Here is a 17,902-nt window from a genome sequence, read left to right on the forward strand (position 1 = left end):
AGTGTATGGAAATAAAAAAATATATATTTAAAATTACTTGGTTGACTGTGCTTGCTCTTGCCATCCGGGTGGCTTCTTCTTGTGTAAATATATGTATTTACACAGCTGGTACGTCTTCTGTTCGATGCACGACACCAAGAAGTTCAGGGCAGAAAGACTGAGATGTCTGCCTGCACTTTCATCATTTATTCATAACGTGCATTAATGTGTGAATATATGTTCTTCCACATTCAGCCCATTCAGAAAGCTTACTTCCTCGTTTCTTTTTGGCTCTTTCGCTTGTTGTCTTATGTTATGCACGTGAGTGCGGTGAATATGGAATTATTGTTGGCTGTCTGTGAAGGCGTATTTCATTGGCTGAAACTAATGAACAGATATTAGACATTTGACTTCACTGATCAAATCGTTAGTTTCACACTAAAAAGAAAACTATATCCAGACGACAATTTCATATTAAAATGTAATCTAAATTTACGTAAAATTACGTAAAAATGTTGTGAATTAGGCTGATATATATATATAAAAAATTTTTTTTTTTTTTTTTTTTGCGATAAATTCTCCTGTGTGTATAAATAGCCTACGAATTATTTACACAATTATTAGTGAATGAGACCCAGGGTGTGCTAATGACCGCTAGCGCCCCTTGTGGACACTTTAGAATTCAAGAGTGTCTGTAATCAAGCTTATATGTAGCTTGCGTTTAAAGGACGTTTTTGGCCCGTTTCTGGACTTTAAAGGCTATAATTATGTTCAATATCACATATAGTATCAGATCTGTGTGGGATTACTTCATTGCGTGCACTGTAATTTTTTGTTATCACAACTTTCTATCTTCAGTGAAATCAACTTAGATAATGAATGTGGTTCAGATAACATAATATTTTGAGTTTCTATTTATTAAATCAATCTCCATTGCATTAACTCAAATTTTCAATTTCAATGAACTCAAAATTTTAAGGCAACCCGGTCAATTTTTTACGTTGAACCAACAATAATTTTTTACAGTGGTGGTAAATGCAAACAACGGAGAGCACCGGCCATACAGAAAGCTTTCTTCCTCATTTCTTTTTGTCTCTTTTGCTTTCTGTCTTATCTTATGCACATGAGTGCGGTGAATGTGGAATTATTGTCTGGCTAACTGTGAAGGCACATTTCATTGGCTGAAACTAATGAACAGACACGCCCCCTTCACTAATCGAATTAGTTTCATACTAAAATTTCTTTTCAAACCCTCCACTGATTGAATTGTTAGTGTGGTCCCAAATGATGCACTAGGCCTATACACTATGTACTTATGCACTATGTAGCCTACTCAACCGTGTTGTGTGTGAATTTGATAAGGTTATTTTGTCATTCAGCATCAGAATCTGATAGCATTTGTGAATGCTCGCCTCTCCCATGGCCTCATGGGATAGAAAGGTGTCCATCATATGCACACTTCAGAATCTCGCCCTTAGTAGTAGACCAGATACTTTCTGCCTACTCATTTATACTGTGAATTCGGACATACTTCTTTAGTCACATACTGTTTTTTGTGTGTGCCTAATATATGGTATGGAAGTATGCACCCTTCTTCTTGGTGAACCGATTCAAAAGATTCGAGTTATGGTGAATCCAAATCAGGCAGAGAAACTGCAAGGGTTAACGTGCTAGTCGTTTCCTGGTTGGAGGCAAAGGGCGTGCTATTGTCTAGACTCCAGAGGAAGCTGTCAAGCTTCTCTTTCAAAGCAGCATCAGCTCAATCACCTACAACACCTCAGTGTGGGGTGAATGAGAAGCGCACACGGGACAATAACGTCACTGCTCTCTGACTGTTGCTCCGTTAATATTGCGTAACGCGCGATGCTGCTATGCGAACGACCAGCTGATATTTCATAGCTAACGGCGGCCTGATGGAGGGGACGAATGCGGATCTGAAAACATCTTAGCACCGCAGATCGGACACGGAAGGGATCAAGCTATATCCAGACGACATTTCACCAGCGGTTTGCTCTGCAGTGGTAAGGGAAATATAGTTTCATTTCGCACGGCGCCGCGCCTGTGGGGATTGTTGTTTACTCGGCGCGTTTCTCGTGCGAACAAAACAACAAGACTGTCTTTTCCTCGGTTTATTTACAGCAGAACGAGGTTTTTTTTGCGTGTAAAGGAGTAAACTGAGAGGATGGCAGGCCCTGATTCCCCGCAGCAGGTTGAAGAGAGCGCCGAGCAGATCGATGACGCCGAGCTGGCGTTTCAAGGCATCAACATGCTGCTCAATAATGGCTTCAAAGAAAGCGACGAGCTCTTCAAGAGATACAGGTGAGATTAATGTGAACTATGATTTTATTATTTCTATTGTAAAATGGGCCTTGTTTGCATTAATGGGAGACAAATCATTTGGCCTCCCTGTCTTTTTTTCCCCTATTAATTTTAATATAACCAAATTTTTGGACATGTTTCAATAGGCTACAAATGAACACTGATTTTTTTTCCAGCTATAATCATCATCATCAATTAAGCAATTCTTCATCCTAAACACTCACACACATATATATAAACTTGCATAAAATTAAGTCAAATATATCCCTCCTGGATTTTCTGTTTTTGTTACCATAATTTGGAACATATCTCACTTTCTGTACATTAAATAAATACCAAAATTCATAGTATTTATTTATTAATTTAAAATAAAGACAGAATGGGTAATTGATGCAACTCAGTCGGGACCAAATGTTGGTTTCTACATATTGCTAAACGTTTATTTCCCATTAAAAAAATTGTTTTGTTAATTTATTCTTACAATAAGTCAGGTAACAGGGTTGAATGGTTGTGCTTCTTGAATTAAAAGTAAAACCATAAAAAAAATGTCACCTGAGATAAAATAAAAACAAACTCAGCTTTATTTCAATATTTCTCAATACTAAAACTGAAATAAAAATGAATAAAAATTATATAGATAAAAAAAACCTACCAAATCTGACAATAAACCAATATAAAAATAGAAAATAATTCTAAATTAATAAGAACCATAATAGTATCTCAAATAACATTGGTAAATACTTAGAATAGCTTCTTATTACAATGATATGAATATCAATTCAATATATTGTTAATAGTTTTATGATTATAATTGTTGGATACAGTCAAAGTGGACCGATCCAAAATCCCCATTTTAAAGGGGATGCTGACTTTTGACCGTTGTTCATTGAACGTTGTTAATTTTTGTTACAGAATAGTCACAAATACGTCTCGCAACAAAAATCATGGGATTTGTACCTCAAATGCTTTTAAAAAATAAGGAGAATGCAGCCAAACCTTCTCGTGAGAACGTAGACGACTCTTTGTCAACATCAAATAAATAAAATGATGGGTACATACTAGATGAATGGCTGTTTGCCTGGTTGATGTAGCCCTAGGCATGGGCGCCAACTTGCACAATAACACGGACTGATAATATACACGCATGGAGATGGAAAGATAACCTTTTTGAGTGGAATAGGGCCTATTTTTTGTATCTATTTGACTGATTTGTGGATGGTTAATAGTAAATCAAATGTTAAACGAATGCATTAAAATGGAAGAAATATGGTACATAATTATTTGTGAAGCCTGAGGGTTTATATATCATACGAAACTGTTACTTAAGACATTCTTAAGGATACAGATAATCATGGATATTAGGTTTAATGCTATTAGGAGCTTAGCGCTTTGGCTTTATATGCGGTAATTCCTTGTTTAGTTTGAAATATAATCTTATGAGCAGGGTTGCGTATCATTCACAAAGTTCTACACATCCCTGCCACTTGTATAAAATGTATATATTTATTCAATATTAATTAATTCACATGAATTAGTATTCATTTTTGTTTAGCTTTCTGTCACCAAAACAAATATATATTTCCCTCAGCTCTATAATGCATTTTACCATGTATTTTTCTGGAATATTTCATGTTTTTTAAGAGGCTAAACTTGTTAGTGTGTTTCATCACCTAAGGTTTGCGATATCCCATGATTCCTTATTTTGTCTGCAGGACCCACAGTCCTTTGATGAGCTTCGGCGCCAGTTTTGTCAGTTTCTTGGTAAGTGAACTCCATTAAAAGACTTTTAGGGGCTATTTACACGACACCGTTTTCAACTAAAAATGTGAAACTTTTTATGTGTTTTGTCCATTCATTTACACGACAACTGCGTTTTGGGGGCCTGCATCATGTGCATGGTATTACGTGTTCAGTCTATAGGCGAGTAGTGTTTCTTTACAAAGTGACATCGCCACCTACTGGCCTGGCATGAATAATACAGCATTTTTAGCATTTTTTTGCCGATCCATGTGAAGGGGGATCATTTCGACAACGTTGTCATCTGTTCGTGAAAAAAAAAAAAAAAAGGAAAAACTTTTCCATTTTTAGTGCATCGTTGTCGTGTAAACGTACCCTTAGTTAGTACTTCAAGTACGCTTGGCAAAGAATTGGCTGAAAGTAATACTAGCAACTTGGCAGTTTGTGCAACTCCTTTTTGGGTTTGAACCTCAAGCTCATACTTGCCCAGAACATTAGCCACTAAGCTAGTTTTACCGCTAACCCTGTATGCATTGGGGCAAGTAGCCAGCTGTTTAACAAAGCATGCTGAGAAAAACAGAATAGCTGTAGTGGTAACATTAGCTCGACAGCCCAAGGTCGTTTTCTTGTCTAATTAGTTTGACATCAGCCCATCATTCCTAGTCCATCTCTGTTATGACACAGTCAGCAAATGCTCTCATTCATTCTCCAACCGCGGTGCTGTTTCCTGCAGCGCTGCTCTCGTTTCATTCTGCCCATTAAGAGGAGAGAGAGGACAGGAAGTGAAATCCTGGCAAGAATATTAGACTATGCTCAGAATAATTAATTTTTTTATTTTATTTTATTCAACATTTATATCAGATATTTTATTTCTTTGAAGTAAAATATTTTTATTTATTTAAGGACTATATAGGACTTTAGAAATGTTTTTTTTATTATTAATCTGTTTTATAAGATATTGAAGTGATTTTATAGGAGTAAATAGTAAATATTGTTTTTTATTTGAATCTACATTTTTATAGGATATTTTTCCCTGAAATGAAATTATTGTATTTTGTTTTTTTGTGAGAATAGCATGTAAAAATGTTTTTATTTTATTCTACATTTGTAGATATTTTTAAGGGAAATTGTATTTTTATTCATTTATTTATTTATTTTATAGGAGTAGAGCAAATAATTGTTTAAAATTTTATTCTATATTTTTATAGGATATTAAATCCCTGAAGTGAATTTTTTTATTCTATTGTTTTTATTTGATGGGAGAGTAGCAAATAATAGCAAATATTGTTTTTTATTTTAATTTAGATATTTTTTTTTATTATATTTTTCCCTGAAGTAAAATTATTATTTTTTTATTTTGTTTTGTATGAGAATAGCAAATAAACATTCTATGTTTGTATAGGATATTTTGAAAGGAATTTTTTAATTTTTTAATTTTTTTTATTTGAACATAGCTCATAATTGTTTTCAATTTTATTAATTTTATTTTCGTTTTTATAGGATATTTTTCCCCGAAAGTGAAATTCTATTCTATTCTATTCTATTGCAGTGCCCTTAATGTAATGATGGTAATGTGTGGAATACATGGGAATAGCACACTATACTATACAGTTTACATAGCATGCATGGAATACCCAAAAGTCTAAAAGTTTATTGTTGTTTAATGCATACTGTTTCACATTCTGTTGTTTAAAAAGGTAGTAGGCGGTGTTCAGTGTTTTCTGTGCAGTGTCAGTATACTGTACGAACGAAGCATGAGTTTCTCCTCAAGAGTTGAGGAACAGACCTTGTCACAACCTCTTATGTCAAGGCCGGTGCCTCAAGCTGTGAATTGTGGTTTTGTCATTATGATGTCACTTTTGACCGGTAGTGTACGTCACAATACGGAAAAAAAGCTTTCATTCTTTCCAAATATAGCTTTTCAGGTCATCTGGTCAAAATTATTGCAACAAATGTTGTTTTTTCCAACATTGTGCAGCCCTAATATTCGTATGATCATAGAACGCCATGATGACATTCGAGGAGGAAAAAATGCAGATGGCCAGCGATGACCTGAGGACTACTGAGAAGCTCTGCGAGAGTGACAACACCGGCGTCATCGAGACCATCCGCAACAAAATCAAGAAGAGCGTGAGTTTGTTTGTTTGAGTGTGTGGCAGCAGGAGCGGATGGAATGCAGATTCCTCACATTAAAATTCTTCACATTTTCGTGCTTTTTATCTCCGTGCCAGATGGACTCGCAGAGAGCAGTGGCTATTGTGGATCGTCTTCAGAGGCAGATCATCGTGGCTGACTGCCAGGTTTATCTCGCCGTGCTGTCCTTCGTCAAACAGGAACTGTCAGGTGGATGCCGCATGTTTAAGTTTTACATTCGAAACGTCATTTGCATGACAACATGTAGAGTTGTTTTTTTTGGGGGGAGTTAAACGAGGATGAACAAACTTGAAATATTAGAGAGTGTAGAAGTGCAGATGTGTGTCTCGTTTTTATTTTTTTAAACCGTAGAACATTTTAAACATTTGTTTATGTAATCATTTTTTTAATTATATTTGAAAATGATTTATAATCATTAATACTCATAATAATTATTATTGAGATATGAATACTAAGAAAATTATTATTATTTTTTAATGTAATTTTTTTTACAATTTAAGTGTGCACAGATTTGGATTATTAAAAACAATTCAGCATGTCATCAAAATATTAGAAGGCTCAATCATACAATTATTATTATTATTATATATATTTTTTTATTTTTAATATTCATTTAACTATACACAGATTAACATTATTAAAACGATTCAGCTTGTCACCAGAAATACTAAAAAGGCTTAATAATCCTGTAGAACATTGTGTTTTAGAGTTGGAAACACATTTTCTTTAATTTAACGTCGTTATGACCTGTCGCCCATCAGCATACATCAAAGGAGGCTGGATCCTCCGTAAGGCCTGGAAAATGTACAACAAATGCTACAGCGACATCAGCCAACTGCAGGAAGCCTGCCGGAGACGGTCCTCCGACCAGGAGGGGGCGCTGGCCTCTGATCAGGCCAACCAAAACACATCAACTGAGAGTGGCGGCCGGGTAACAGAAGAGGTTCTGGATCGCCTGAAGGGTTCGGTCAGCTTTGGCTATGGGCTCTTTCACTTGTGTATTTCGATGGTGCCTCCACACCTGCTCAAAATCGTCAACCTGCTGGGCTTCCCTGGAGACCGTCACCAAGGTCTTGCCTCCTTAGCATACGCCAGCGAGAGCAAAGATATGAAAGCACCACTCGCCACGTAAGCAAACATATTTTGGTATTTTCACACCTTAGCATTGACAGTCCCGCTTTTGATGTGATTTTATGCTTGCTTATTAGCATTTGTGGAAATGTTTTGCACTTGTATGGCAGCATAAAATCCCTCGCTCATGATGTGCTGTGCAGTGTTGTGTATTCATGAGCACATGCTGTCACACCGCTGAACTGGTTTCACACTGGGGTTACATAATTGATGGCATCTGAAAGGTCAATTAGAGATAAAGGGCATTAGAGGGTAAGGCCATCTGAGCATGTGCAAGCAAATGCCAGCACAGACTCATCTACTCATTACTACTGAACATAAGTATGGCTCTTTTAAAGAATTGAACAGGAAAACGATTTAATTTTTAATTCAAATCAAAAAGCAGATGATACTGTATTGTCAAGCCAGTTATCAACAGACTTTTAAAATGGATGAAAAAAAAACCTATAGACTTACAGGTCTTCCATAAAGTCCATCGTAAAGCACCACCATCCATAACACCTTGGTAATGGCCTAGCAACCACCCAGAACATCCTAGCAACTGCCTAGCAACCACCCAGAAAAATCTAGCTGCAACATCCTTCCAACCATCCACAACACCCTAGCATAATGACAATGAGACTATCCATATCACCTTAATCACTTAGCCTATCAACTACCCAGAACACACTAACAAGCACATAGCAACGCCCTGGCAACCATCCACAACACCCTAGCATTATTTGTAGCAAGACCATCCATAACACCTTATTAACCACCTAGCAACAGCCTAGCAACCACATAGAACACCATAGAAATGGCTTAAAAACCTCCCAGAACAATCTAGCTACCACATAGCAACGCCCTGGCAACCATCCACAACACACTTGCATTATTAGTAGCAAGACCATCCATACCACCTTATTAACCACCTAGCAACAGCCTAGCAACCACATAGAACACCATAGAAATGGCTTAAAAACCTCCCAGAACAATCTAGCTACCACATAGCAATGCCCTGGCAACCATCCACAACACACTTGCATTATTAGTAGCAAGACCATCCATACCACCTTATTAACCACCTAGCAACAGCCTAGCAACCACATAGAGCACCCTAGAAATGGCTTAAAAACCTCCCAGAACAATCTAGCTACCACATAGCAACGCCCTGGCAACCATCCACAACACCCTAGCATTATTTGTAGCAAGACCATCCATAACACCTTATTAACCACCTAGCAACAGCCTAGCAACCACATAGAACACCCTAGAAATGGCATAAAAACCTCCCAGAACAATCTAGCTACCACATAGCAACGCCCTGGCAACCATCCACAACACACTTGCATTATTAGTAGCAAGACCATCCATAACACCGTATTAACCACCTAGCAACAGCCTAGCAACCACATAGAACACCCTAGAAATGGCTTAAAAACCTCCCAGAACAATCTAGCTACCACATAGCAACGCCCTGGCAACCATCCACAACACCCTAGCATTATTAGTAGCAAGACCATCCATAACACCTTATTAACCACCTAGCAACAGCCTAGCAACCACATAGAACACCCTAGAAATGGCTTAAAAACCTCCCAGAACAATCTAGCTACCACATAGCAACGCCCTGGCAACCATCCACAACACAGTTGCATTATTAGTAGCAAGACCATCCATAACACCTTATTAACCACCTAGCAACCTCCCAGAACAATCTAGCTTCCTCAAAGCAATGCACTGGCAACCATCCTCAACACCCTAGAAATATGGCAATTCGTACAGTAAAATTTTCATAAAATTGAAGAAACTAGTTCATTTCGATTTGTTTTTAAGAGTTTAGATATTATTCATGAACTACTGTTAACTACATTGAACTGAATTGCTCTTAAGCCTTTTTTCACTTCTCTGAGATGCATTGTTCTCGGTTGTTGTTCATGGCCAGGGGCTGACAGATTGCGGAGCAGCTCTAATAATAGAGATGAATTTAAGCATACTTAATCCAACCTGGGACAAACCCTCCCAAATTGCTCTTCAGATGAATAGATGCTGCTTTTTTCGAATCGACGTCGCTGTAGCATTTGTGCAGTTTGTACAAACCAAATATATTAGCAAACACGACTAATAAACATCCAAACTGTGTTGTTATATATACTTTCACTTCTTTTCTCATGTTATCTCTCTCAGTTTGGCTCTCTTGTGGTACCACACCGTAGTGCAGCCCTTCTTTGCCCTGGACGGCTCTGACTCGCAAGCGGGGCTCCTGGAGGCTAAAGCCATTCTGCATAAGAAGGCAATGGTCTACCCAAACTCCTCTCTCTTCATCTTCTTCAGGGGACGGGTGCAGAGATTAGAGGTGGGCATTTAGGGCTTTCGCATCACTGTTTCATAAGAGCAGGTGCTTGATAATCCATTGACATGATCAAGTCATTGAAATAATAGTGCGGTTTATTCTTCCAGGATATTTAATTACTATGCAACCACCGCATTTACTTTCTTTTAGTGGCTGTGTTTGATGCAGTGGAAGGCATCCAAAGCCAACCGTTAATATTAAACATCTCGAGTACAAAGAGAAAAACAAAATTCTATTGATACAAGATGATACAGTGTTTGATGTGTCACGAGTTAAATCAGCGCACAGGAACATGGTCTTAAAAATGAGAAGAAAATCGAGTAAAAGGAAATCAAGTCAACATATTTATTATGTTTATTTCTTATAGTTTACAATTATAATAATATAATATTAAAATAATTTATATGTATTATAATTTAATAATTTAATATTAAATACTGTTATTATAATTAAATATTACAGTAATATATTTCTTATTATATACTTCATAGACATAATTGTATCTCGAATACAGATGATACGCTGTATTCTGTATATATAGAATCACATATATTCAGAATATTATATAATATAATATATAATATATACATATTCTGTATATCACATATATATATATATATATATATATACATATATATAGTGTACATATGTATATATATTTTAGATTATAAATTAGTGCTGTCAAATCGATTAACATAAGTTTGGAAATATATAATGTGTGTGTGTGTGAATATGTATACAGTACATGCATACAAACACACACACACACACACACACACACACACACACACACACACACACACACACACACACACACACACACACACACACACACACACATATACACACATATATATATACAGTATATACATACACACACACATACATACATACATATACAACTTTTATGATAGATGCGATTAATCGCGATTAATCGATTTGATACTATATGTATCTTTTTCTTTTCTTTTTCAGTGCCAAATCAACAGTGCGCTGGCGTCATTTCAGGATGCTCTGGAGTTCGCCTCAGACCAAAGAGAGATTCAACACGTGTGCCTCTATGAAATAGGTACAAATTCATAGTTGTCTTACTTTTTAGATGGAACAGAATCGGTGCTCGGAAAGTATAGTCGTTTAATTAAATAATATTATTGAATTTCAAACTGCCATTTTAGAAAAAAATATGCATTTAGAAAAACATATGCACTTAATCGTATGTACGAAGTTTCCGACCAATTAATATTTCTGTTTTTCATGCATCATTCCATTTGCAGGCTGGTGCAGCATGATAGAGATGAACTTTGAAGATGCCTTCAGGTCTTTTGAGCGACTGAAGAATGAATCCCGATGGTCGCAGTGTTACTATGCTTACCTCACTGGAGGTCAGATTATGTTCTCTGTCAAACTCTCTCAAACGTCTCTTTGAAATAACCGTTTTAATGAAAGCTTTTACGTCTCAACCCAAAGTGTGTCAGGGGGCTTCTGGTGATCTAGAGGGAGCCAAAGCTGTTTTTCGAGATGTCCAGAAGCTTTTTAAACGCAAGAACAATCAGATTGAGCAGTTTGCACTGAAAAGAGTGAGTTATTTTCTATTATATCAAGCCTTTTTCCAATCATTTAGATGGGGACGAGACCGCCTATGCCGAGTCCGAGTCAAGACCGAGTCTTTGAAGGGTCGAGTCCGAGTCGAGACCGAGTCCGTTGGTTTTCAAATTCAGTCGAGTCCGAGTCAAGTCCGAGTCTTTGAAGGGTCGAGTCCGAGTCGAGACCGAGTCCGTTGGTTAACATGGGAGGATTTGAACTTGAAACACGGAGTGTACTGACGCCTTTCCGTGGTTAAAACAACATTACTTCTTATGTTCATTCATGTTTATTTGATGCTATAAATTAACTAGAAGGAAGAGATGATCGGTTCACGAGCAGCTTTAACTGATGCTCTACAGCGATCTGTCACTACACATTTAAGAGCCACAAAACGGTATTTATTGTTTAAATTTCTTTTAAAAAATGACCAAGTTTGAAAGGCGAGACTTTGTTTAATATGTTTAATATCAAAAGTAACCGAAAAGTAACCTGGTCTGTCCTGTCTGTCAGCGTGTTGTCAGTCTCCTCTCTGCTCCGCGATGTATTTTTCACTGCGTGAGAACATGGTGTGGCGTGAGAACGGTGTAGCTTGTCGGACATAGCGACAGTAACTAAGGGGGGCGGGTCTTTGCGAACAGTCAATTAAAATTTTCTAGTGGTATGTATTCTAGTGGACTAGTGATGGGACGAGACCGCCTATGCCGAGTCCGAGTCAAGACCGAGTCTTTGAAGGGTCGAGTCCGAGTCGAGTCCGAGAAAGCAGAAATCGGTCTCGAGACCGGACTCGAGTCCGAGACCGGACTCGAGTACTACATCACGATTAATTATAATAATTTTTTAATAAAGTTATTATAAGTGTAAAAAAAAAATTATATTTAAACTCAAACTCATAATTAATATAATTTACTATAAATGATATATATATATATAATTGTAATTAATGTACTATTACATGATTACACTATTATGTATATACATTACTATAGCAATGTAATATACAAATAATTATATTAATATGAAATTAATTATGCTAAGCTTATGTAAATATATTGAATGTATGAACCATTTTTACTTGCGTATTGATCTATTTGTTTATTATATAGTATTTTTTAATAATTAATTTATATATATATATATATATATATATATATTAAAAATAGATTATTAAATATATATATATATATATATATATATGTATGTGTGTGTATATATATGTGTGTGTGTATATATATATATATATATATATATATATATATATATATATATATATATATATATATATATATATATATATATATATATAGGTGTATATATAGGTGTATATATATAGGTGTATATTCTATTTTTTTACAATCATAGTTATTTTGAATTTTTAACTCATAAGTATTGTATAACCATTTTTATTTATTTTCATTTTATTATTAGTTATTTCTAAACCTTATCTTCTACTTTTTGTCCCTCTAGGCAGAGAAACTGAGGAAAGTCCCCCTTACTCGAGAGCTTTGCATTCTGGGTATTGTGGAGGTGCTATACTTATGGAAAGCTCTTCCAAACTGCTCTTCCTCCAAACTCCAGCTTATGAACCAAGGTAAAGAGAACTGTGACTTAAAGCGAGATGCAATGCATCCTGTCAGTCAGCTCTGAGCACCTCTCTTCCCTCATTATAACACTCATCTTGATGCTGTATTCAGTGCTACAGGGGCTGGATGACCCCTCAAGCCTGGGACTAAAACACCTGCTGCTTGGTGCTATTCAGAAATGTCTTGGAAATATTAAAGATGCTGTTCAGGTTTGTTCAGTCTCATCAGGTTTGTTGTTACTCGTTGTGCATGCAAACTAAGGTCATTTACCTATACATGTCTTAAAGGTACAGTAACAGAACAGACATATTTGATGCTGAGGATCAATGAGAGGGAAGAAAATGTCTTAAAATAGTTTCCTAGTACCCAAAAACAGTTTACAAATAGATTTCAGGGGACAAATGTTACAAAATGCAGAAAATGTTTGGAATGATCTGGCACAGGTTTAATCTTGTTTATCCTCTCACATAGAGTGCTTAATACTGATTTGGTTTGATTTTGTTTGTAGTCGTTCCAGCTGGCAGCACAGGATGAATATGGCCGTCTGAATAACAGTTATGTGCAGCCATATTCCTGCTATGAGCTGGGCTGTGTGTTACTGGCTAAACCTGAGGTAAATGACATTCAGAATCAATTTATTCTCAGTTTGAAGGGACTATATAGTATTTCTGCATCTCTCAGTTTACAGTAGACTTTATTTTAACCTTGACACTATTTACGTGCAATCAGAAGTGTCTTTTAGAAACATTTGCGTGGTATTATTTTAAAAATCACACCAAAACCACATGAATCTCATGGTGTGGTTCTTGTATGTTCTTTATTAACCAGCTAGAATTATTAATTAAGAAATTATAATAATAATATATTAATTGGATTTTTACTATTTCTTAATATGCGTAATGTTTTGTGTTGTAACTTATAATATACAAATAATTATTTTAAATTAATTTATAATATAATTATTTGTATTTCTATATCTATCAGCATTTTTCTATCTGAAACATGCTAGGAATATTATAATATGTTCTAGCAACACTCTAGCAACCATTTGGTACAACGTAGTAACCATACAATTCCTACTGAAAACCTTCAAACCAAGGTATCGGTCTATCCCTACTGAAAACCTTTAAACCGATATTGATACATCCCTACTGAAAACCTTTAAACAGATATTGATACTGGTATTGGTATCGGTGCATCCCTACTGAAAACATTTAAACTGATATTGATACATCCCTACTGAAAACCTTTAAACCGATATTGATACATCCCTGCTGAAAACACTTAAACCGATATCGATACTGATATTGGTATCGGTAGATCCCTACTGAAAACATTTAAACCGATATTGATACATCCCTACTGAAAACCTTTAAACAGATATTGATACTGGTATTGGTATCGGTGCATCCCTACTGAAAACATTTAAACCGATATTGATACATCCCTACTGAAAACACTTAAACCGATATCGATACTGGTATTGGTATCGGTTAGCCTGGGTTTCCCCATGCTGCCTTGCGCGCAGCGCGATTTTATTCACGCTGCTAGGCAGCCTGGATACCATGGACCAGATTTTCCCCTCAAAAAGGGAACCAATCACAGAACGGGGAGGGAGCAGCAAGACGATGATGACGTCTATGCGACACACCGTTTGTTTATATCTATGGATCCAACATGGCATCAGACGCGAAGTTACCTTTCGATGCAGCCTTAGATAGTGTTCTAAGTAGTTTAGAACGCAAGTTTATTTCGTCTTCTTCCTCGTCGAATTTCTGTCGCTCTACATACGTCATCTGGTATAATTGAAACGATTGGCTATGAGCTACGTACAGGCGCATTTGATAGACATTCGTAGCGCCCAATAAACGGCTCTGGGCATTCGTAAACCACGCCTCAAATACGAGAAAATTAACATGTGGTTCCAAGACCACGTCTCAATGAGACGAGGTCTGACGTTAGCCAGGCTAGGTATCGGTAGATCCCTACTGAAAACCTTTAAACCGATATTGATCCATCCCTACTGAAAACACTTAAACCGATATCGATACTGGTATTGGTATCGGTAGATCCCTACTGAAAACCTTTAAACCGATATTGATACATCCCTACTGAAAACACTTAAATCGATACTGGTATTGGAATCGGTAGATCCCTACTGAAAACCTTTAAACCGATATTGATACATCCCTACTGACAACCTTTAAACCGATATTGATACATCCCTACTGAAAACCTTTAAACCGATATTGATACATCCCTACTGAAAACATTTAAACCGATATTGATACATCCCTACTGAAAACCTTTAAACCGATATTGATACATCCCTACTGAAAACCTTTAAACCGATATTGATACATCCCTACTGAAAACATTTAAACCGATATTGATACATCCCTACTGAAAACATTTAAACCGATATTGATACATCCCTTCTGAAAACCTTTAAACCGATATTGATACATCCCTACTGAAAACCTTTAAACCGATATTGATTCATCCCTTCTGAAAACATTTAAACCGATATTGATACATCCCTACTGAAAACCTTTAAACCGATATTGATACATCCCTACTGAAAACCTTTAAACCGATATTGATACATCCCTACTGAAAACATTTAAACCGATATCGATACTGGTATTGGTTTCGGTAGATCCCTACTGAAAACCTTTAAACCGATATTGATACATCCCTACTGAAAACCTTCTGAAAACCTTTAAACCGATATTGATACTGATATCAGTATGGTTGCATCCCTTTAAACTTTAGTCTTTTAAAACCACTTTAGACAACTTTAGACTTTCTGGTCTGTCTTTCTCGAGCCAACATCTAAGTTTGTCCTGATTAAATTTTATCTAGTTTTTTTATTTTATTTTTATAACCGCTCTAACATGAATGAATCTCATGATGTGTCTCTTATATATTCTTTATTAACCAGCTAGAAGTTTAATAAAATATAATGAAATTAAATTCAGTCGGGACTGATATTATGCATTTGTGATTTATATAATGAAATATATCTTTTCTAAATATACTTACTATTGTTTTTTCGCCCTAAGACTCTGAGTAAAGGAAGATCATTACTGCTTCAGGCCAAGGTAAGTCCATGACTGTCTGCGATTTTAGTATCTTGAATACATCAGTAAATTGAGATTAAATGGTGACTACCTTTGCTTGCAGGAGAACTACACCGGGTACGACTTTGAGAACAGACTGCATGTCCGTATCCATTCTGCCCTCGCTTCCATAAAGGAAGTGGTCCCTCACTGACCCAGTCCGACCTCCAAGTGCACCGTACTTTGACCACTCCTGTCCAGCACTTTTCGAAACAAAAGCCATTTAAAGTAATGCTTTTCTGGAGGGAGAAACCAAAAGTCAGTGGACTTCAGCTGACAGAGGACGTGTTCGCCAATATTTTTCCGCCTAGTATTGAATCACTGTTGATGTAGCTGTTAATCCCAATGATATTGAATTTTCACGTTCACATTTACACCCACATCATAGTACAGATACACAGATTTTGTGTGTTCAGGATTGATCGGAATTGCAGAAAAACGTAACTCACAAAGAAACACGATAAATTGAGTAGACCAACTGGTTAGATCCTTTCCCATAGCTTGCGCTATCATACAAAATACATTAGCATGGGATAGAACATAGATAACATTAACACATAAAATTAAAAATGTATTGTGTAACGCTTTAACCCTTTAATAAATAAGAGTATCCAACCTATATGTCAAATCAAGATTGTATGCACCATTATGAAGTCAAGTGATCGACCGATATGAGACTGAAATGGCCAGTGCTCTGATTTTACTGAAATGTGTAATTATGTTAATTTATTATTATTTTTGAGCCCAATTTTTGTAAAATCTAAAAATTGATTTTACATTATTTTACTCAAAAATTTGTAATAATGAATTATTTATTCGTTTATTTTTTCTACCGGTCAAGTTTGTAATAAAGTTTTTTTTTTTTTTAAAGAATGTTCATCAAGGCTGCATTTGATCAAAAAAAAATACAGTAAAAACGTTAATATTGTGAAATATTACAATTGAAAATAACTGTTTTCTATTTGAATCGATTTAAAAATATAATTTATTTCTGAGATGCAAAGCTGAATTTTCAGCATTATTATTATCAGCATCTTCAGTTTCACTTGATCCTTCAAAAATCATTCTAATATGTTGATTTGCTGCTCAAGAAACATTTCGTGTCATTTCTTATTAAAAAAATTATTTTCTTCCAAGAATGCCAAAATGGTCAAATATTGGTTGTTGAATAGGTCTGGCATATATATATATATATATAGCGGTTTGTCACTAGTCTAGTCTAGTCTAGTCTACTTTTACAGGTTAAAATGCATTACATTCAGAGTTGGCTGTTTTCATTGTATTTATTGCAAAGTTTTAACACTAGGGTTGACGATTACAAAGGGGTCACAAGGTCTAACATACGTCAGGGTTCCTCTGGTGATGCTAGAACATAAATTTGACTAATTTCATCTCATCTGTACCTCTGTGTATTAAGTTTGAGAACAGCAGCATCTTTGCCATAACTTTCGATCTCTTGTCCTCTGCTGGACAGCAGACATTTTCTGAAGTGAAAACCATGCACAACTACCTACCGGTCTTCCTCTGGGCGAGAGGAGGTCATTTCATTTTGGACCTTGGTTTTGACAAACTGTATGTTGTATTTGGGTTTTTGTGCCAGATGTTCTGTAATAATATTCTTGGCCCAAGCTTATTTTTTGTAGACGTTTAACAGCACATGAGTATCTCCTTTTGATGATGTCGCCTCTAAATAACTTGAAATAATTTTGAGTGTGTATATATTGTGAAATTGTTGTGAAATTTGCACCACCTTATTTTCTTGGCCCCATAGATGTAATATGTCTGTCCCTTCAGTGGACTTAATTCACTACTGTACATGATTCTCTATGGAAAAATCCCCTCTGGTCTCTCTCTCAGTTACTCGGTCTGAAGCTCAAAACATGTCTTCACTGTGAAACGTGTCAATATTGGATGTTCAGGGTATTTATACCTTGTTGAGGACAAAAGAATTTGGAAATTTCAAT

At 36.0% G+C, this 17,902-nt stretch overlaps 1 protein-coding gene across 3 annotated transcripts; it reads left to right on the top strand.

Annotated features, from left to right (window-relative positions):
* The first annotated feature begins 1,699 nt into the window (after window positions 1–1,699).
* Window positions 1,700–17,578, top strand: ttc39c (tetratricopeptide repeat domain 39C). 3 transcript variants are annotated; one of them, XM_079890165.1, is made up of 15 exons: window positions 1,700–2,000; window positions 2,119–2,298; window positions 4,011–4,059; window positions 6,037–6,165; window positions 6,267–6,378; window positions 6,951–7,317; window positions 9,487–9,655; window positions 10,628–10,721; window positions 10,927–11,034; window positions 11,120–11,229; window positions 12,701–12,824; window positions 12,928–13,025; window positions 13,325–13,429; window positions 15,882–15,920; window positions 16,003–17,578. In XM_079890165.1, exons 2-15 carry the CDS (start codon window positions 2,162–2,164, stop codon window positions 16,090–16,092), a joined length of 1,731 nt encoding a protein of 576 aa, XP_079746291.1. In that variant the 5' UTR covers window positions 1,700–2,000; window positions 2,119–2,161; the 3' UTR covers window positions 16,093–17,578. The 3 variants fall into 3 exon arrangements, with proteins under 3 accessions (XP_079746291.1, XP_079746292.1, XP_079746293.1); XM_079890166.1 differs by having other exon boundaries at window positions 1,923–2,000; window positions 2,147–2,298; XM_079890167.1 differs by lacking the exon at window positions 1,700–2,000 and having other exon boundaries at window positions 2,087–2,298.
* The last annotated feature ends 324 nt before the right edge of the window (window positions 17,579–17,902 follow it).

This window comes from Squalius cephalus, assembly GCF_949319135.1.
Source record: "Squalius cephalus genome assembly, chromosome: 13".
Taxonomy (NCBI): domain Eukaryota; kingdom Metazoa; phylum Chordata; class Actinopteri; order Cypriniformes; family Leuciscidae; genus Squalius; species Squalius cephalus.